We start from the raw sequence: 21,289 nt of genomic DNA, 5'->3' as shown, positions 1-21,289 counted from the left end.
TGTGGGCCGGCCTGGAACATCTTAAGGAGCACTTGAGAAAATGGACAGTGTTTACTCCCCAAAAGGTTGCGAGAGGTGATTTAATTGCGGAAAAAGAACAAAAAAAACCACCTGCTGCATGCATTGTGTCTTTATTATAAATGTACCGCAGAAGTATAATATTCCAAAGTGCCGACTCGTGGGCCACACATGAATCAAAAAGCCCACGTCAAGCCAGTCACCACAAAGAGAATCGGAACAGAAAAACAGTAGCCTGGCGCTAATAGGACGGCCGGGGCGACTGCACCTGATCAACTATTGGACTAATATCACTATATTGAGGATTATATGAGCGGAATACACGTCTACATCTCATGATTACTAGTTCAAATATACATTGGAGGGTTGGGTGGTACCATGTTACCGGGCGGCGTTTGTGCACAGTGGGTAAGAAGCCGGTTGGTTGGTTTGCATCACAGTGAGAATCACAGGCAAAGGGTACACAGGAGCACTTCAGAAAACTCATTTGAGAACCACACAGCAGAGTGAGTGCACGCCTCACAAGAGAGTCATTCTTCTTTTCAAATACATATCTATATCTAGACATAAAGCTCTGGGGGGGGGGGTGACCACTGCAAAATGATCCATTTCTCTGATTTTGCTGTTTACAGGTACTACATGCAGTTTGTTGGCGTCAAAAAAAAGTCCCAAATTCCAAATACAAAATACTGTTTTGTCATTTTGATTTTCATTTGCAGGAAAGAAAAAATTGACACTTATTTTTTTCCCCCAAAGCTTTATGCACAGCGATATATAGATGCATGTCAATAAATGAGAATATCATGGAAAACTTTAGCAAATTTTAATTCAGTCGTCCAATTTAAAAAACCAAAAAGGGAAACTTGCATTCAAAGTGGATTATTATATTTAATATTCAGTATTCAGATTTTTTGTTCTCATCATTGTGATAATTATAGCTAACAGGTAACATAAAACAAACAAAATTAATCATCACCTAAAAAAAAAAAAAAAAAAAAAAAAAAAGAATATTTCATAAAGACCAATCAAAATGATTTTTCAAATGGAAATACTGGCCTTCTAAAAAATAGGTTGATTCATATTTCAAGGAAATACAGCTAACCACTGCGATATTTGCGGTTCTGCAATTGTCCGTTTTTTTGCAGAAAACTCACCTATTCGCTGTTTTTGTGAGACTTGTCTCACTTCTAGTGATTTTTCTATTATTGAGATGCGCTTGCATATATAAATGATTTCTAAGGGTTTTAATTCGAATGTTAACGCACGCTCGCTGGTCGCTCCATTAGGTACACGCGCATAAACTCATTCCATTTTCTTTTTCCCGCTTCTCCTCATTGCGGGGTACACCCCGAATTGGTCGCCAGCCAATCGCAGGCAGGGCACATTTAAACAGACAACCATTCGTACTCACATTCACACCCACGGGCAATTTAGAGTCTTCAATGAACCTAGCAAGCATGTTTTCTTTTGTAATATTGAAATAAATGATACTTCTATCAATGGAAATGTCATTAAAAGATCTTTGTGAGAATGCCGCTCGTCTATAAATCAATCTGATAATTGGATTGAGACCAATTGAGCTGGATGAAAGCCTCTCAATCTCCGACTCGCATCAACTCGTGACAGCCAAGAAGATAAGACCGACCCAAAAGGCAGTACAATAATTCTCACTTTTGATTGACAAGTAAGAACATTTTGCGTACGAGCAGAACTAGTGGAATGACTGTCTCACTTGCCATGTTTTTCCAAAGAACGCTCTAACGGCTTTCCAAAAAGCATTCGTTCGATATCCTCGATATCCGTCTTAAATTACGGTTCGTGTACTAGTATGCTCTTTGGCCATCTCTAGTAGAACAACTTTGGTATACTAGTAGGACAGCTACATGTTACTAGTAGAGAGGCAAAACTGCAGTCCATGACAAGTGTAGTGTAACTACATATATGCAACTAGGACTACTAGTGACATAATAAAATTCAACTAGTTAACATCTAGCTCTGCGCTAGTAGTGCGAGAAGAGCACAGATGTCAACTCGTGCACACTTTTGCCTCACTAGTAACGTGTAGCTGTCCTAGTATTGTGTCAAAGTTGTCCTACTTGTGAAGACAAAGACAAATGTGATACAATAGTGACACAAGTAAGACATTGGCGCTCTACTAGTTTGCTAGTGAGGACAAAGAGCGTCCTAGTACATGGGCCTTAAGCTGGTGCAGGTGTACCTAATGTTTTGGCCGTTGCTACATTTTCAACTCACAGTGCTTCAAAGACGGCAGCTTTCCGAAGATTCCGGATTGTTTTGGCAACAACAATTGAGACTTGAAACTTGTTTCTTTTTTTGGCACATACGTTCCCTTTGCTTTGTGTACAAGACTTGCGTAATCCCTTTGGCGCTATTCGTTTGTTTGTTTGTTTTGTCTTTCTCGTCTCGGTAAGCCTCCGTTTCGTCCCGGCGAGGATATTGAGGCGCAGTCTGAAAAACGAGGCGACGGCGACTGCTTCTCCTCCGGGGAGCGTGATTGCGTACGTGCGGTGGAGTCTCCGATTCGACACGCTGCGGCGAGGACGTCCAATCCGCTGCGGCTTCAGGGATCAATCGGTTCGCCTCCATCGTCGTTCAGCGAGAAACTCGACGGCCGTTCTCCTCCCTTGTTCCCGTCCCCTCCCGCCTCCCTTGTGACTCGGCGGCATTTTTGCGTATTGTCTTCAGTGAGCAAAAAGAGAGGGCTAGAAACTTAAGTGGCTGCGTTTGGTTTTGCTCGCACATCCGGGTAAAAAGGAGGTGGTAAAAGACAGGCGGGCGGTGCAGGTGCGGGCCGGTCGGGATGCGGCTGCCTTATCCCGTTTGATCCCGGGACCAAACTCAGGTTCTCACATTGACTAAAAGAAGGAAAAGGAAGCGGGTTAGTTGCGGGGGAGCTGCAGTTTGGAGGGTGTGCGCGTTCACGGCGCGTCACGAGGGAGTCCAATCGCTTCGGTCGGCTTTCGGACTCGTTACGTTGACTCGCGATACGAGACGTCCGCCGACCGTATCACGATACAGCGATTACGCCATCATCGGTACACGCCGGCGCCTTGACCGATTCGATGATTGACGGAATTCTTTATTTCGAACAGTGAGAGAGACAAAAGACAAACAAATAAACAAAAACAAAACTAAAGTTACATTTTTTAAAAAAGGAGGGTTTACTTTGATTTTTCGAGCGAAAACTTGGATGGCGGCAGTCAACTCAAACAAGTTCGGCAAATAGCGAACAAGTCATCAAAAAAGAGACCGCGGGCCGTGTCATGGCAGCGCCGGTTGGAGGTTACGGTCAAAATGAACATAAAACAAAGAGAATTATGTCATGAAAACAAGCGAACGACCTTGCCTTAAGAACCGCTCGCCGGCTTAATGCTAACACATAACGCAAAATGCTGTCGACATGCTAATTAGCACCAATAGTCTTAGAAGCAAAAGATATTTGAAAACAGATCATAATAATATCACGATAATGACAGGCATATATTCTTTATACCCTACAAAATTAATATTACAGCACCTGACTGAGTCACATTCGTAGTAGAAGAGAAAAGTCTCGTCTTCGTCATATGTCTGCAAGACTGAAGTATACTGCCACCCAGTGGCCAAAGCGGGCACACCAGAAGGAGCAACACAATTAATTGAATTGCGGCGCAAACCGTTTAATCCTTTACATTCGATTTAATGATGTTATTATTACTCCACGTTTGTACAATTGCAATATAACAGAGTGCTATTGTCCTTGTTAAACAAAATGTTAAAATGTATTTATTTTTTTGGGGGGGGGGAGATTAATGGCACTTTAAACTTGCTTAACTGGTATCTCAGGGCACCACTGTATCGCAAAACGATCAAATCGAGTTGCTCTGTGATTTTTCAATAACAGAAACAGTAAAGATTCGATTATAAAAACACACTTTTCCAGTCCAACGAAAAGGAACGCATTCATTTTATGAATGTATTATGTAAATACACATCATATGGCGACATATCAGTATCTAACGTGGCACATCAAAGCTGTAAAAAAAAATCTTTGGCGCTCCGCCGAATCGGAACAATTAGTTTTAACGAGAGGCGGGAAGTGGTTGTCGTGACAATTTGACGTAAATTAGAAGGAATTCCTCTGCCTGCCGGGCTTTTATGAGTGAACTCATCACAGATGTGTTATGAGAATCCCTTTATTAGCCACATACAAGAACATACATCATAGGTCGTGTGGTACAGGCAGAAATAACAAGAGACTTCACATCGTGTACAAGCAAACAGCGGACTGCACGACACTACACACACACACACACACACACACACACACACACAGCTCTGTGGCATGCAGACGTTTGCAGCAGGAGGTTCGGACGTGCAAAAGGGCAAATAATGTCCGATTAAGACGAAAACGGGATTAAACAGAGATGGAAAAAGCCACACAAGGTGAAGTATCACAGAGATGAATTGGCTGCGTATGATAACGATGCAAAAAACAAAAAACAAAAATAAACAATCCCAAATGGAAGAGCATAATCGGCTTCTTTGTCGCACCCAAAATCGAGAAAAAGTAGGTTCAAGGGGAAGTCGGTGGAGACCGCTCTGGTGTTCCGGATCGCTCCAAACTTATTTCTTTTGGAGAGAATGGACGCATTACGAGTTGTCGGAAAGTGCACATTGATTTTCTAAATTTGACACAATGCTGTTAACAACCCCGCTAAATTTGAATGATTAAAAATAATAATAATAATCGGAAAGTGTACAAAATTCGTGAGAAATCATGCCGTTCTCGCCGTTTTCAAACGTTGTGGGCGTGTCCACCGAATGCGCTGAAACCACGCCCCACTCAGCTGTCGACTGTCAATCAAACATCACTTCTATGACATTGAAAGGCGGATGCTACTTTTTGCAGCGTTTTTCTGATTTCCACACATAACGTACATGTTTGGTCTGACTACCGCCGGGTCGTTGCGGGGATTTTCCATGCCACAACAACGAGGCGCTCTAACGCGGCCACACCAGCCCGAAGACCTGGTCCACATGCTAGCTGTCAAGTTTGACTTTTTTTTTCCCCCCGCCCCTTGCTCTTCCGCCTTTATCTGGGTGACGTACCTGCACTCGCAGCCTACAACGGGGCGCTCTAAAGTAGCCGCGCTAGCCCAACGTCCCGGTCCACACGTTGGCTTTCAAGTCAGATTGCCCTGCCTCGCTCTATCTCCTTTTGTCTAGGTGATGCGCGTGCACTCATGGCCAACAACGAGGCGCTCTAAAGCAGCCAGCCAGCAGATTATCCAAGGCGAAGATGCCTTTTCAGGGTGTAGGCACAGCTCGCCGATGCGAACGAAGGCGCTTAGTTATATAGAGGGGGACAGGCTCATGCTCGGACTCGAGTGTGTCAATGGGCACCCCCCCCCCCCCCCCCCCCCACCTAAAAATCAGGAAAACTGAAATGTGAAAAAAAGTTTACGGCTATATCTCCACTATTGAGTAGAAACATAGATCTCAGTCTTTGCACGTTATCAGCAATTATATCTTCAACCATTTACGGTACTTACATTGATTCTGAACTCCTCCACATGACGCACATGGCACATTCCACTTTTGTTTCGCATTGATGGTTTCTATAATCGTGACATGATAGCGGTCTTATTAGGAGGCGGATTACGTCGGGTAACTCCACAACGAAAGGCGGCAGGAGAATCCGTGTTAAGGGAAGCCAAGTACCCGCTTAGGATCCCGCTCGCGGGATGTAAAAAGGCCGTTATAAGGGAATGGCCGCCAGGGCCTCCGACACCAGGTGACTGGTTCTATATCGTAAACATAACGAATGTCATGGGGAACTAATAACACAAAGATGAAGAACTGAGGAGGAACTATGACAAGCAGAAATGGGTGATATGAAAATTATGCACAGACGGGCGACGAGACGAAGATCACATCACATTTACGAATGACTGCGTGGCAATCCAGCTCTTTTTGTTTTTCTTATTTGTTAAAGAATGGATCGCTTTGGAATGAACCATTTTTGAGTGTGGGGGTGGAGGACGCGGTGTCACCTCAATTGCAGCTTTTTTTCTTTTAAAAAAATGTAATCTTAAAGTTCTCAGGGGAAGAAGACGAAGCAGTTCATTGGAGCGAATCGGCACAAAAGAAGGTCAAAAGGGGAGGAGGAGATGGCAAGTTTAAAGGTCAGATTTGGGACACTCACTGGCCAGGTTGACAATGCAGGCGATGATAATGAGCGTCCCGCCCACGAGCGACACCAGCGACAGCATCTTGGCCACGCGGCCCAGACGCACGGCGCCGTCCAGGTTGCCCTGCTCCAGGCTGTTCTTGGACTGGCACGGAGGAGAAGGCCGTCAACGTGAGCAATGCGTAACGATCATTTCCATTTCATTCCACAAATTGACACACAGCGCAAAACGTCCGAACGCGTTTAGCTGCACGCGAAAGCGGTTATTATCGTCTCGCATGAGCGGCAACGGGTAAATGCACAGGTTCATCGTGTAGTGTGCCACGACGAGTGGTACGCAAAGGAATCTCTGCTTTTGCAGGTGGGCGCCAATGAAACGATGACAAAGTCTCACCATGATGGAGTAGACAAATCCCACGATGTTGATGGGCCACACGGGGCAGAAGCAGGCCAGCACGGAGAGCAGGAGGTAGTCCTTCACCTTGGTGCGGTCCAAGGGGGCCTCGGTGGCGATGCTGGAGTGGCGGGACAGCGAGGGCCTGGGCGAGAAGGCCGTGTAGCCGACGGAGCCCGCCCGGCTGCCCTTCCTGGTCTTGGCGTGGTGCGGGTACGAGATGGAGCGCTGACGTCGGGGAGGCGACGACACCACGGGCGAGGCGCCGTCCCCCGCCAGGACCCCGTTACCTGAGGGCCACAAGCGAACCTCGCCACTTTTCGGCAAACAAATCTTGCTTCAGTTACCCGATGACATCATCTTCCCAAACTCTTTTTCAAAGGTCTCAAAGTCACGAGTGACGCAATAAATACGACGACGAGCTTACGAAGCAAATTGACGACATTTGGATGCCCGAGATTTCCGTGTCGTACGTATCGGTGGCGGGCTGTGCGTTCTGGCTGATAGTTTAATTTTAAAATATGAATAAATAAAGTGTACTGGTACACACTATAGCGGTGGTTCCCAGCCAAGAAAATCAGCGGTTGTGATCAAATTTCACCTAATTGTGTGTCTTGAAATTCTGTTTACGATGCGTTTAAAAAGTTTGTCATTGTGTGTAATGTGTTTAAAGTGTGTGGCAAGGATACGTAAGGCTTAATTCAAGTGAAGGGCAGAGGGAAGAGCGGAAATATACGGGGAATGGACGCCACACTAAAAAGGTTTCGAACTGCCCATAGATGCCACAAGATGGCAAAGCACTACTTTTGTCTAAATGAAGCTCTTCAACTCATACCTCCTTGCCACCAGGATACCGCAACAAGGTGCCAAATCACTACTTTTTTCTTTTTAAATTAAACTCCTCAACTCACTTCCAGAAAGTTCCTTGGCTGGATTACCGTCATTCACGTAAATTTGGAGAAACATCTCCGGTGGGTTCAAAATACTGCCGCTCGCCTTCCAACTGGAACACGTAAGAGGGAGCACAACTCCTATTCTGGCCTCCCTCCTCCGGCTGCCTATGCACTTCATTTTAAGATTCTGCCATTTGTTTATACTAATTTTGTTCCTTGACTGCTTAAAATGTGAATGTTATTATAAGCAGGTCAACACTCACTGCTCTTAAGCTTCTCGTTGATGACGATGACCAGCTCGCCTTTGGACTCGCTGCGTCGGGGTCCGGCGCCGGCCGGGCTGCCGCCGCACAGGAGCCGCTCGCCCGCTCCCAGGGACGTGCACGGCGCGGCCACCGACACTTGGCTCAGCTCGGGCTCCTCCTCGTCCAGCAGAGACGGTCGCTCCTCTCCGGGCCAGGCGGAAGACGACGCGGGCATCATATTGACATCCATGAGGATTTATATAAAAATAAAAAAATTAAATTAAAAAAAAAGGGAAAGACACCACAAGTGGTGCACCTACGGGAACAGGGGAGGTCGAAACAAATTAATACGAATTGGTATTGCCATGACGACAAATGGAATGTACACACAAAAAAAAACAGGGGGGTGCTTTGCCGCCATCTTGTGGAATCCAGAGGCAATTACAGAAAACGTTTGTAATTGTTTTCATAAGCAAACATTATTTTACTCAAACACATACATGTAAATGTCAAAATCTGAAAACTGGTCATTTTAGATAGGTGCCTTAAAATTTGTATCTTATTAATATACAGCAAACAGCGAAAATTCAGGAACAACAAACTCCCCCTAAAAAGGTTAATAATTCGGACAGGTTTTTCCAGGTGCCGCGAACACTAATTTTGTTTGAATGAAAGTCCTCATCTCACTCCAACATTGTTCCTTTGCGCCAAAGTAATACTTTTATCGCTTTGGCCTGAGGACAGACACAGTGAATAGGTAATTTTTTCAGCAAATGGGTGGACATCCCCCCCAAAAAAAAAATCTGCCAATATTTGAATTTGCGAATGCTAAAACGTGAATATAGGGCGTTCACAATTGTTTTTTTTTTTCATCATTCATCTTATTCATTCCCACAGATAGAATAAGGTATTTTTTGTTGTTGTTGTTTTGTTTTTTTGCAGAGACCCATAATGTTTTTTTCTGGCACGGAGGCTGAAACAGATGAATGCCGCACAAATGATAGATAACAGCATTGCCATGACGACAAACGGTGATATACAAACCGGCCAATAGAGCACACATACACACACACACACACGCTTATTATATACAGTAGATGTGGTAAAAGCAGCCACGCAGGTGTGCACACAAAATGTGTACACAAACACCGCACAATACAAGAGGAAGATGTGATGATGGGGTGGTGGGGACACACACACACACAAAGGAACAATCCTCACTAATGAGCTTGCTGCTCCCACTACACTGCAAAACTGCCACATTGGATTATTACATTTAAAAAACAAACAAAAAAGACAGCATCCTCACCCCACCACCCCCTTAATATACACAAACATGTGCCAAGGGAAAAAAATGAATAAATAATAATAATAACTGACCTTTTTTTTTTTTTTTTTTTATTCTGGCGTTTTGTTGTCAACACAACAGCGGCGAGTCGAACGTTTGCGTCGCACGTAGTTGAACCGAGAAACAAAAATCAGGAGAAAATGGTGATGTTTTCGGGTGCTACTGTGCGCGCATCCGAGCGGAGGACATCCGTGCGTGAGGAAGAGGAGGAAGAGGAAGGATGGGGATGGGGGGGGAGGATGCTCGGACGGGCAGGGCGGGACTGGGAGGAGATGGGGAAGGGGGTGCGCCAGGGAAAGCTGACGCCGTGCTGTTCTTTATGGAGATGGTCAATAACATTCATTTGGCTCATCGATCCGCATGGGATCGCCGGATTTTAATGACTTTAGAGCAGGAGTGTCAAACGTGATGACGTCGCAGTTATGGGCGGTTGTATTAGCCTTACGATTGTTACGAGGGGGCAAACAAATATGCTCATTTGAGGCCACCAAACAGGTATAACTAAATATGTATAACGTGTACAAGTCCCCTGAACAATGTGGACGTCAAGGCAAATAAATTGAGCGCACCTTTGCCAAAAACTGCAATACTAAATGGTTGGTAGCCTCATGGGGGGGTTAAAAAAAAACAAAAAAAACGGAAGGTTGTTGTCACATTTGAGGCAGTTCTGTTGTGTAAGGATGCATCACATGCACTTCACCTCAAGAATGCCAAAAACATCCACGGACGTGATGGGATTTATTTCCAAAAAATAAAAAATGTTAAAAAAGCTGGTGCACCATCTTCCGGATTCTGTGGAGAACTACATCATCATAGTCAGCACCAAAGCATACAACGACAAGCACAGCTTTTGCACTTATGTAATGGGCGTTGTATTATTTAGTAGGCCTTCCAGAGTTGGGTGACAATTTAGGCGCCAGCATCTTTAAAAAAAAAAAAAAAAAAGACCATTTATTGTGTAATTGTGTTTTCAGGAAAAACTGTGATTTAAATTGGTCCCACTCATCACTGGTACACATTTTGAGATATTGTGTCATATATACTTTGCTGTGTTTGGCATAACCCTGGTACAGATACTCAGACATCTGAAACATTTAATAAATCATTTGTAATTGCTTTCGTACTTTAGTTGAATAATTCTGGTATTACTCTGATTTACAGAAACAGAGTTATTAAATTAAAGCTGTTAGCTTGTGCTAAAGATACAAAACAGATGTGAGGCCAAATATTTTTCCATGATTAACAGGGCCATCTGAGTGAAAGATCAACATATTCTACCCCAAAAAAAATAAAAAATTGATATGCAAGTTGGTCATCGAGAGAAGCCATTTTAGGGGTGCGAAAGCGCTAGCCGGTGTTTGTTGTTTTATTGATGCATCATTGGCGTCCCCACTCCATGCTATTGATAGGTTGAGCACAAATGTGTACACATGCTCTTGGCCTTGTCATGACAACAACAACAAAAAAATTACACAATATCATGTTTTCGTTTTAACATTCACTGCCATTGACGGCTTTAGAAGTCAAATATCCATGTTAAACTCAATTTTGAGCTTCAAGGCAAAGGTAATGAAAACTTCTCCACAAGGTGAGTTTTGTTTTTAATCCATAAATTTGAAAAAAATCCCCCCCCCCCCCCTCAAAAAAAAAAAAATTCGTCATATGCAGAATTTTCAGGAGAGGGTGGCTATATTCCTTTTTTTTTTTTAATAAAGCTGTAACAAACCAGTGAAAAAGTCAAATGCTCTGAACACTTTCCAGATGCAATGTAGGTCATGGAGTTCGCATCATTTACACAGCGTGTGTATACACACACACACACACACACACACACACACCAATACATCATGATACAAAAAAACAAAAATAAAAATGAAGGGGATCACTTTCCCAGGACACTCAAAAGGTTTGCCTGAAATAGAACAAAAGTTGAACTTGAGTTTATACACCGATTGGCCACACGTGCACAATACAATGGTGTCCCTGAGGACATCATTTACCTTCATGAAAGTGGAAAATCGTTTTTCTGTCATCCCCTCAATTTCACGTACATCTTCCAGCTGTGTAATGACACACAGATTGCAAGTAGGTAGCACAAGATACCATATAGCAGTCATGGCTTTCACGTCTTGTACGTACCTCGGAAAAAACACCGCGGAGCTCCCTCCAGCCCAGGATGAGCTTTGCCTTCTTGTCGCCGATCTGCTGCAGACTTTTCAGCTCTTTGAGGGAGCCCGTGTTGAGGATCTGGAGAATCTTCTGCCTGGACTGTTCCAGAACAGACTTGTCTAGCTGGGACTCCCAGTCGTTCATCACCTTGTTCTCTTTCCCGTCTAAAAGCTGAGACAAGACGGACAACGTGTGCTTAAATCGAACGTTCCTAAATAAGTAAGCTTAACGCACAAATTGTTTTCCTTTGTTGTCCAAAACATTGTCACAGAATGAAAAACTTTGGATTCAGACGCTCTTTTTTTTGTGTTCCATAGTTCAAAATTATATTCCAGGAAAACAAAGACACACACACACAAGCAGGACGCTGACCTCAGCCTTATCCGGAAGCGTCCCGGCCACTTCCTTCTTGATACAGACCGACTGCTTCCTAACTGTAAGCGGCATCCGAGGCAGCAGCTGGGACACTGCAACATGGGACGCGCAAATTGGAGTTACGTTCCGGTCACGGCGCCATAAATAATCCAAACAAATTCTAAATTTGGCAACGATGCCATGTTTCACGCAGAGACATTTAAGACCAAGAAAGTGTAATTCCAGAGAGAAAACATTCATCAGCATTCTCCCATATAGTGTCCAACGTGTTCCTTTTCGGAGTGAAGCACTGCTTGGCCACTTCATTAGGTACACATGATCACTACAAGAGCATCTTAAAAAGTTATCACATTTCCTTTTATTTCATTTCTCTCATTACTTTTTGCATTTCATGTACTCAACACTTTTTTTGCATTCCACAGCCAACTATGAACGTAAACCAGCGTCACAATGACAAAGTCCATTTGTAAATGCTTATGAACGCGAGCACTCACAGTGACCCTGCAACGGTTGGACCGTCGCCTGCTGCGTCTTGCCTTTGGTGAGCACTTTTCGCTGCAGCGGCGCCGCCGCGCTGTTCCTGCAGCTCGGCTCCTGACCGGAATTGGACTTGACCTTGCTCTCTAACTTCCTGTGCTCCTCTTTGAGGTCCTATGTAGAAGAAGCAGAATAGTTTAAGCAAGCATCTGCGATGCAAAGTAAAAGTAACAATACTTTACTACTGCACTTGTGGATTTTACAGGTCTTTGTAGTTTGCTTGAGAATTGATTTCTCTGACGAATATCCCCAGATCTTTACTTTCTGCACCTTTGTCAAAACGGTCTCGTTGCTTTTATTCCAACCGCCGCAGATGACCACATAAAAAGAAAAATACAGAGCGGTCAAGTTGACCGTGGTCAGGAAGGAAAATTTTTTTTTGAAGGAGAATTCTTTGATTTCGTCGGCTACAAGAATGATTTGTGGCAATTTTTTTCCCCCCACTGTGCCAAATTATCAAAACAGGTATTGTATGAGTGATAGTAAAAATCTTTAGAATGTTTGTTAGTAGAGTACATTTCAGCGTGCACTTTACTTTTACAGTGGTACATAAACTCTCCCCTGTCCTTCCATCATTAAGTACATGCGCTGAATGAATCACTACTACCAGTTTCTTTTTAAACACCTCTATTTCTACTTACAGAGTAAGAGTACTTTTGTCACCTCCGAGTATCTGCCAAGATCTAACAGCATATTCATATTAAAAAAAATAAAATAAAATAAAAAAAATAAAAAGTCTGATGGTTGTAGGATTAGAGAGATGGATGAAGGCACGTAGGTTACCTGGATCTCCTTGCGAGTCACATCCTTCAGCGTACCGATCGCGTCTTTCTTCTCGCAGCACATCACCCGCTTCTCCAGAGCAAGCAGCCTGGCCATTAATGATGGTTCTGGCAGACTGAGTGTAGGGAGGAGCGGGGAAGAGGGAAGATGGGGTGGGACACAAGCAGAAGAAATCAAGAAGTAGGCCGACTGTCAGATCAGAGGCTTTGTGCATCGCCGAGTCAGATGAGTGTGCCTGCTGACAGATGGCAAGAACGCAAAGAGGACACCGCAGATGGCTGCCTTCTGCATACGCCATCGTGGCAGAGGCAAACAACATGCAAATGAACCCGATTTTGCAAAACAGCGGTCGGTGTGTGCGTGCGTAGCCTTCCACCTGTGAATGTGAGTCGATGGCGAGGTCTCCTGCTCAGTTTTCTTCGGGTCCCTCTGCTTCTTCTTCTTCTGAGGCTGCCCCACCTCGTGCTCCTCTCTGGCCCGCTTCACTGGGGACCAAGGCGTGGGGGGGGGGGTGCACAGTTTAGTATGCAGTGCACAAGCGAGCAACACTGTGTGAAGTCATTTGTTTGGGGATGCCGCATTGCAGTGCCTGAATTAAAGCCAAAGACTGACGTGGACTTCCAGGCAACTGGGAAAAGTACTTTGAGCTGATTTCATCAGAATTTGGGGCGGGGCAAACCGATGGCAGAACTCATGAAAGTAAAAGGCCAATTAGGAAATTTCATAAATTATAGCGTACCTGCTAGCTTAAGGAAATCAACCTTAAGACATTTTTTAAAGAGCGTGATTTAACTTAACTGACATGAACAACGGACCACAGGAAAGTAAACCCCAAACAACCGCAATTGTCTGTCTACAGGCTGAATCTGATTGGACCAGCCACTTCAGAGTACAACGCAGCAAGAACTTTGTAGCCCGAATGATTGGTTTTGGGTGGGAAAAAATAAAAATGCTGTTTGGGGGAACATTGTGTGATATCACCATTAGAAAATCTGGGCCAAAAACAACTTGAAATTGTCTTACTAGTGCTAGGACAGAATGAGTCACTGATTCGGATCACTCGAGAGTCCGCTTGGGAGGAAGGGGAAAAAAAAAAAAAAAAAAAACGAATCCCGAATTTTCAAATCAAAGTGCGCATTTTCTTTTGACACGAGCTGCAATGCTGGACAAATTCTTTTGTCGACTTATTTCTTGCCACGGTGAATTTGGCTCATTTTAGCGGTGGATGCGTCTCATGCAGTGAGCTTGCCGTCTCAAGGTAGCGTTTTATTAGCGTGAGAAGCAGTGGGCTCGTATGAATATACCTGGCATTGAGTAACAAAGATTTATTATTTATAGTCAATGATTTTCAGGCCAACTGTAATTGGCTACACAGGCAATAATGTGCTGCTCACAGCGGTTGGGAGTTACTGCTGAAGACAACTTTCGTGCATCACAATTGGAAAAAGAATTTAGACATTTTGATGTCACCTGGAGGCACAGCCACAGTTTCCCGGGTGAAGGGCTTGTTCACGATGAGCTTGGACTTGGCCGCAAAGTTGAGCGCGCCGACGGTATCGAAGCAGTACTCGTACTCGGGGGCGATGTTGACGATCATGAGCGAGTGCGCCGAGCCCCCGAGAGAGTCCTGCAGCAGGCGCGTCAGTTTGCTGTCCCTGTAGGGCACGCGCACCAGCGTGCCCGCCCTGAGCGAGTCCACCACTTTGCTGAGAGTGAAGAGCGACAGGTTGATGGCGCCGCTTTCTTTTAGCCGGATGCCCCGGTTGCCAGTGCGGCGGTTGTCCTCCGAGCCGGCCAGGTCGACGAGGTAGAGTTTACCGGTTTGCTGGCGGCGGGGCAGGCAGCGCAGAGTGCGCACAACCTAGATGAACGAAAAGATCAACAGACCGGCTAGAAGCAAAAAGGAAAGGCGAGAGGAAGAATAGAGGAGAAAAGAACAGCAGACACCCGCTTGTACCTCTCCCAGAAACGTCCCGGAAAGCCCGGCAGTTGCTAACGGGAGCGTCGCAAGAGAGGCTTGATTTTAGCATCGGCTACCAAATCCTGGCCTACCGCACAGAGGCCACGACCTGTTAAGATGCTCTTCCGTTTGGTTCAAGCCAGCCAAAGGAGTTTGAAAGAAAACTACGAAAGGGCAGCGGCTGCGCTCAAACCTTTATGAGGAGAACGGCGTGGCTGCGGCTGGAGCGCTGGTTGAGTTTGGTCGAGGCTGTGGTGCGATTGAGGCTGGCCGGCGCAAAATGCCGTTCAAAGTCAGCGAAGGACGTGATTGTCGCGTGCGTGAGGCCCGGTATGAGGATGTTCTTGTCTTTGTCCTCGCGGATGGGCAAATCCTGGGAGCTTTGGCGACAGAAGATCGAGGACCTGAACGGTGAAGACGGAGGACGGCGACATGAGCGCGAGCGCAAACGACTCCCTCTTAAACCGAGTTCGGGAACTTGCAGTGAACCCCTGCTACGGTCACCTTTCTGCTCCGTGCGTGTTAAAGTTGCAGTTGCTTGAAGCTGTATAAATTACCGTAGCAGCTACACCAATTTCCGTTCAACATATGCTTGGGTAAAACATGTTTGCATTAAAATATAAAAATGTTCAATTCTCTTTTGTTTTATGTCAGCTTTGCAGTAAATGTGAACCGTACAAAAGGAAAGATGAGTGAAGGACAAGAGAGAAAGACCGTCCAAGAAAAGAAGAGCAGAAGAGCCTACTTGTAGCTCTCCCTGAAAAGTCCCAGAAAGCCTGGCAGTTGCTAACGGGAGCATCGCAAGAGGATGGAGTTTAGGAGCGGCTACCAAATCCTGGCCTACTGCGCAGAGGTCACGACCTGTTAAGATGCACCAAGGTTCTAGTCTCTAGTTCACGCCACCCAAATGAGATTCAGAGGAAACCATGAATGCAAAGTCCCACCAAGTTGTTCTGCCTCTTACTTAGAGAAAGGTGCTCATGGTAGGCTTAAGTTTCAAGCATGCAGGAGAGGTGAAACTTTTTAAAAAGAAATTTTTGGGGAGATCCTTCTCTGTCTACATTTCCATGTATTTGCAGGCGGGTCTGGAAAATATCCCTGTGATAAACAGGGATTCACTGCAATATACATACTGTATATTGCCACCCGTACCTTCTCATTGTAAATTTCTAAATAAGACATTCCAATGGAGTAGTCCCAAGCCTCGTTCTCATCCTGAGAGTTGACCAGATTGAAGACTTCGCCAACAGCACGAGGAATCACGCCAGGCTGCTCTGAACTGCCCAACATGGTGTGCGTCTTGCCTTGGGGGGGGGGGGGGGGGGAAAGAGGAATGAAGCCCTCACAATTACCAGAACCAGAAGAGATATCTCCGAAATCAGGTCATGCGACATACCAGCTCCCGTTGGCCCGTAGGCAAAGACGCTGGCATTCTGACCCCTGGTAACGTACGGTAGAATGGGCTTTACCGATGACAGGAAGACCTCTTGTTGTGTCGTTTGCTCACCGTGGAACATGTCGAAGCTGCAACAGGAAGTGCATCGCTTTACAGCTGGTGCGTCCGACCCGTCACCCAACGAGTCAAAAAAAATACAATTGCACACATTGTATTTAGCAATGCACCTTGGTAAAACCAATCGAAACTTCCAGCTTTGTGGTTCATTTCAATACTAAACTAGTCGATGTGCCGTAATCTACACAGGCCTGGAATGGGATTTTGTGTGTGTGACTGAATGTGGCGCTAAGCGCTCTACTTTTACTTTCCAATGGTGCACTGTGTGAAATCCATTAATTGACCGCTCAAGTCTTTATTTTGCAAGTGGAATTTCAGATATTCACCACTGATATTCTATAAAACAAATTCTTTTGTTTGAACCACTGCAGCCATAAAAAAAATGAGTTGGGATACTGTATATTTAAATAAATAAAAATAATAATAATAAAAAAAAAGACAACAAAAGCTTTTTTCTGGTTCATTCGTGCTTGATTGGGTTTTGACCCCAGGGAGCTGGCCACTTACTGGTACTTGAGCGTTTCTGTGGCATTCCTCCAGTTGACGATCTCCAGGGCTTGCGAGTCCAGGCCTCTCACGCAAGGCCCCTCGCCGTCCTCGTCCTGCTTGTCCATAAAGGGCCGCAGACGAACCGCGACCCTCACACGGGAGGCTTTCTTGCGCCCGCCGTCGGATAGCGTCACACGCTGGGCCATGCTGGCTCGGACTCCTGGATAACATGCGCAAAAGTGGGGTAAACGGTGCTGTATACGAAACGGAAAAATTGCCATATTTGAGGAAACGCTCGAGCAGCGAGCCTTCGTTAGCAAGAGACTCAAATTGCACATTTTATGGGGTGAGTTGGCATCTTATATCAAATGTATCCATCACTTACCTCTGGTGTGTACAGAATGCCTTTCTTAATGTCCTAAACTCAAACTCAGCAACATTGTTAAGGCGGCTCTTTAACAATATTGAGCAGGCGCTTCGAACATTCTAACCGAAATCTTTTCAAACGAGGGACCACGAAGGCGGAAACGACAATCAGCCAATCAGAGCCCGACAAACAGTCGCCACGACAATCAGCCAATCAGAGCCCGCTAAACATTCGCCACGAAACGCGCTTTAACAAAATATGCTCATCTGCATGAAAAACAAGACTAAATGTAAAATGTGTATTTTATCATCATTTGAATTCATCTATTTTCACAAATAATTAGGCGAAATATACTCCCGCCTACGGTTGCCCATACCGGAAGTAGCGACGGGCAAGAATGGCGCACGTAGATTTCCAAATGCTACACTTCTTTCGCGATTATAACGTGGGAAAATATGCACAATACATATATAAAGCCCGCAAAAAATGCTTATTTATGGAAACGTAATAGGTAGGACGTGCGCACGAAATACTAATTCAGAGGTTTAATATTATTCCCATAATTTGGGCGTCTAGGTAAAACATGGAGCGCACTTTCGCTAGAACCTGCAACACGAATGTCCTTCACGTTTCTACGGATGGTGCGCTTCATTTGTTTACCCCACTGCCAGGAATAATACTAGCATTTATTAGTATTTTGTGCGCACATTCAACCTAATTCGTGGCCACATAATGACAAGTTTGACAATCCCACACGTCGTGTCTGAGGTTTCGAATTTAGGAACCGTTGCTGCACTTTCGCCACATCGGCGCCTAATCCACATGATGTTGAAGTCGGCGCGGGTGCAAACTCGGCAGGTTGTTCTGTCCAAAATGGCGCTATGTTTACGTGTGTGTCTTGTCGTGCAGTTATGATGGAGCATTCTGCCGATTTCATTCACCGCCGGGGATAACTTTATCCACGCTTTCACAACGACAACACCCAACGATCGGTAATGACGTGTTAGCGCGCAAACGTTTGTTGTGTATGACTTTCTATTCAAAACATATTAACCGGCAAGTTAGTCAAATGAGGTTTTGTTTCTTGTTGTGTCTATTTGCTCGATCTTCTCGTGTGTACCATTACATACATGTTAAATGCACGACCTTCCACGATTTTCCCTATTGTGGGTCGCCGTTCTGTATCAGCCTTCTGCAAATGTTATTGGAAAGAGCATTCCTTCCATCCACTTATATTTCTTTTCAGTTCTAATTTAAGTATTACCATCTGGTTCTTCTTGGTCTTCCTCGTTTTCGAGTCCCCTGCACTGTACTTTCGTCTGCATCACTTGTCTTACTCCATGCTTTCCTTCAGTTCTTCTCATCAGTTGTCCAAACCACCTGTCTTGCTTCATGTACTTTCGTTGAAACTTTGGCTACAGCCATTGCCACAACATCAAATGTAATGTTGAAAAGTAGTAGGCTAAAACCAGATCCTTGATGGATTCCATCGCTTACTCGGAAACTATCCGTCGTTCCAAGTGTGCTTCATTTCTATGGGGTTCATTGATTATCCTCATATACATAAGTTAACTGCATGAAAACTACTGCAAGAGCTACTACTAAAACATATCTGTATTTGTTTGGGGTTATTCCTTAGAATTTACCTTATTGAAGGATGCAGGCTGAGGCCACAGATGCATCCCTCAGTGAGGGCATCCAGGCGCTTGGTGTAAAAGAGGCAGAAAATAAAAAGGAAGCGTGCAAACAGGAGGAAGACGGCACAGAGCAACAAGATGCTGAGATGACCGATGCACCGGTGGAGGACACTGGAACCACAGACGGCAAAGGTCTACAAAATTAGGCATTCATTGACCAAAAAAGTAGTGCAACAGACCCCACATATTCACGATTGGCGAGTTCACCTATTCTCAGATTGGAAAATGTATCCAACACTTTACGCGTAAACCCCCATTAATTTGTGTTTTTGTTTTCCCAATCCCCCAATTTTTCATGTTTTTGTTCCTCTGAATTATAAGGGGGCGGGTCCCTATCCCCCATGAATAGCGGGGCTTCACTGTAGCACAATTAATTTTCTTAATACATGGCATGATTTTAATAATTTGGGCTCAGGTGACATCATTTTAAACAAACATTAATATTAAAAATCTTTATAAATAGTGAGGATTTTTTTTGTGTGCTAATTATAGTCTTTGTACAAAATGTCATGAAAACAGACATAATCAAGCAATCAGTTCAAAAACATATTTAGGACACCCATTAACTACAACCATTAAAAATGTATATACTGTACTCACTGTTCTTTTAAATAGGACAGATACTTGTTTAAAAAAAAAAAAAAAAGTTAAACATAGAAGTACTTCCTCTGTATTTGCATACAGAAGTAAAAATGCATTCTTACCTGTGTGAAAAATAATTTCCTTCTTATTAATTTATATGACAGGGGGAAAAAAGTGTCACGCTGTTGTTTAAGAGCAGGCTTGTGACAAAGTAAGGAGTAGAAAGTACAGATATCTGACGTGAGTAAAAAGAAAAAGTTGAGAAATGTACTTTTTTTTTTTTCAGACCAAGACACTGTTGGGCTCGAGGGAGCCAAACACACAAACGCACCTCAGTCAGTCGCAGCGGTTGAGGACGAAGAAGGGCCGCGGGTGACAGACAAGGACGGCGAATGGGAGCTGGCGTACAGCGACGAGGAAATGGAGGACCCCAAGAACTGGATGCCTCCTCCCGCTGAGATCAAAAGACTCTATGAGCTCCTGGCTAAGGGCGAGATGCTGGAGCTCAACTTTGAGCCCCTTCCGCGGAGGCCGCCCACGCCCGAACGCACCCTTTCACCCGAAAGGGACGACGAGGAGGATGAGGTGGAGGAGAGAGAGAGGAAAGAGAGGGAGCGCAAGTCAGTATAACAATCCTTTTGGGGACATTTTAGTCTTCAAGAATTACAGATGACATTTGCATTTATTTGTGTCCATTCCAGGCCTCCGAGTCCAACTGAGTTTGACTTCGACGAGGAGCAACAACTGCAAACCACCCCGAAAAATTCTTTCATTAACAGACGCAGAACACCAGGTTATTATTCCACCCATGGAAATATTCAATATCCAGCTTGAGGTCCATGTACTAGTACACGCTTGGTCCTCGCTAGTAGAAGTAAAATGCTAGGTATTAACAAGTAGAACTTTGTCACTAGTAGCACACAGTTGTCAACCAGTGCAGTTTTGCCTCACTAGTAACATAGTTGTGCTTGTAGTATGCAAATGTCGTCCAAATACAAAGAGCTTACATGTACATTATGGATCTCATCATAGTGGATATCAAGGATTTGAAATACTTGTGACAGCCATAGTCAAAGAAATCCCAATATTATTTTTTTTTTTAAACTCTTGATTTTAACATAGATTTCAGTAAACACAAACTTTTTGTTCAATTCTAGTTTGGGTTACTTTTTTGGTTTCGGTTGCCTCTTAACAAAAGGTTTGACCCTTGCAGGGTCGTCAGCTCGCTCCTCTGTGAAAAGGGAGGCCAGGCTGGACAAAGTGCTGTCAGACATGAAGCGCCACCGCAAAATCGAGGAGCACATCATGCGTACGGGGCGAGATCTCTTCAAGAGCGAGAAGAAGCTGGAGGCGGCGCTGTCGCCCAACAGCCAGAAGGAGCGAGACAAGGAACGGGAGCGAGACAGCAACCCCAATACCATCTTCTCCCCCAGGCAGAGGAGATACTGAACTCATGTCCGCTGACTGTTCCGTCTGTACGTTTTCAAGGCGCTTTTTCTAAAGTTGAATTTTTCTAACGTAACAAACTTTGTATGTTTTCTATGTTTTGTATGAAGGCAATAAACATGCTAACCCAAGAGGACTGATTATTACTTGGCTTTGTGTGCTCCGTGCTTTTTTATTATGTTGGGGAATACACAGATCAAATGGGAAATATTTAAAGCAGTTATAATAGTCCAAGAAGTTGAGACCAGACAGACGCAACTAAAATGCAATCCATTCTTAC

At 44.6% G+C, this 21,289-nt stretch overlaps 3 protein-coding genes across 4 annotated transcripts; 1 reads left to right on the top strand and 2 right to left on the bottom strand.

Moving 5' to 3' along the window:
• Positions 1–126: 126 nt before the first annotated feature.
• On the bottom strand, positions 127–8,918 carry prrt2 (proline-rich transmembrane protein 2). 2 transcript variants are annotated; one of them, XM_061706712.1, is made up of 4 exons: positions 7,762–8,918; positions 6,606–6,895; positions 6,227–6,356; positions 127–2,894 (listed from the first exon to the last, which is right to left on the bottom strand). In XM_061706712.1, exons 1-4 carry the CDS (start codon positions 7,991–7,993, stop codon positions 2,878–2,880), a joined length of 669 nt encoding a protein of 222 aa, XP_061562696.1. In that variant the 5' UTR covers positions 7,994–8,918; the 3' UTR covers positions 127–2,877. The 2 variants fall into 2 exon arrangements, with proteins under 2 accessions (XP_061562696.1, XP_061562695.1); XM_061706711.1 differs by lacking the exon at positions 127–2,894 and having other exon boundaries at positions 5,425–6,356.
• LOC133418207 (kinesin-like protein KIF22) lies at positions 7,922–19,878 on the bottom strand. Its single transcript, XM_061706665.1, is given in 15 exon segments — positions 7,922–7,945; positions 9,124–11,003; positions 11,092–11,151; positions 11,231–11,431; positions 11,633–11,727; positions 12,130–12,286; positions 12,956–13,070; positions 13,332–13,440; positions 14,426–14,816; positions 15,109–15,297; positions 15,299–15,319; positions 16,068–16,219; positions 16,312–16,439; positions 16,936–17,137; positions 17,303–19,878. Coding segments are annotated over 13 exon segments (1,836 nt in total). The 5' UTR covers positions 17,124–17,137; positions 17,303–19,878; the 3' UTR covers positions 7,922–7,945; positions 9,124–10,973.
• pagr1 (PAXIP1 associated glutamate-rich protein 1) lies at positions 17,888–21,135 on the top strand. Its single transcript, XM_061706708.1, has 5 exons — positions 17,888–18,276; positions 18,924–19,113; positions 19,850–20,183; positions 20,265–20,356; positions 20,777–21,135. The coding sequence occupies exons 2-5, from the start codon at positions 18,942–18,944 to the stop codon at positions 21,010–21,012; spliced, it is 834 nt and encodes a 277-aa protein (XP_061562692.1). The 5' UTR covers positions 17,888–18,276; positions 18,924–18,941; the 3' UTR covers positions 21,013–21,135.
• Positions 21,136–21,289: the final 154 nt, after the last annotated feature.

The sequence above is a fragment of the Phycodurus eques genome, chromosome 19 (genome assembly GCF_024500275.1).
Source record: "Phycodurus eques isolate BA_2022a chromosome 19, UOR_Pequ_1.1, whole genome shotgun sequence".
In the NCBI taxonomy this organism is placed as follows: Eukaryota; Metazoa; Chordata; class Actinopteri; order Syngnathiformes; family Syngnathidae; genus Phycodurus; species Phycodurus eques.
This window is presented reverse-complemented; position numbering and strand designations above follow the sequence as displayed.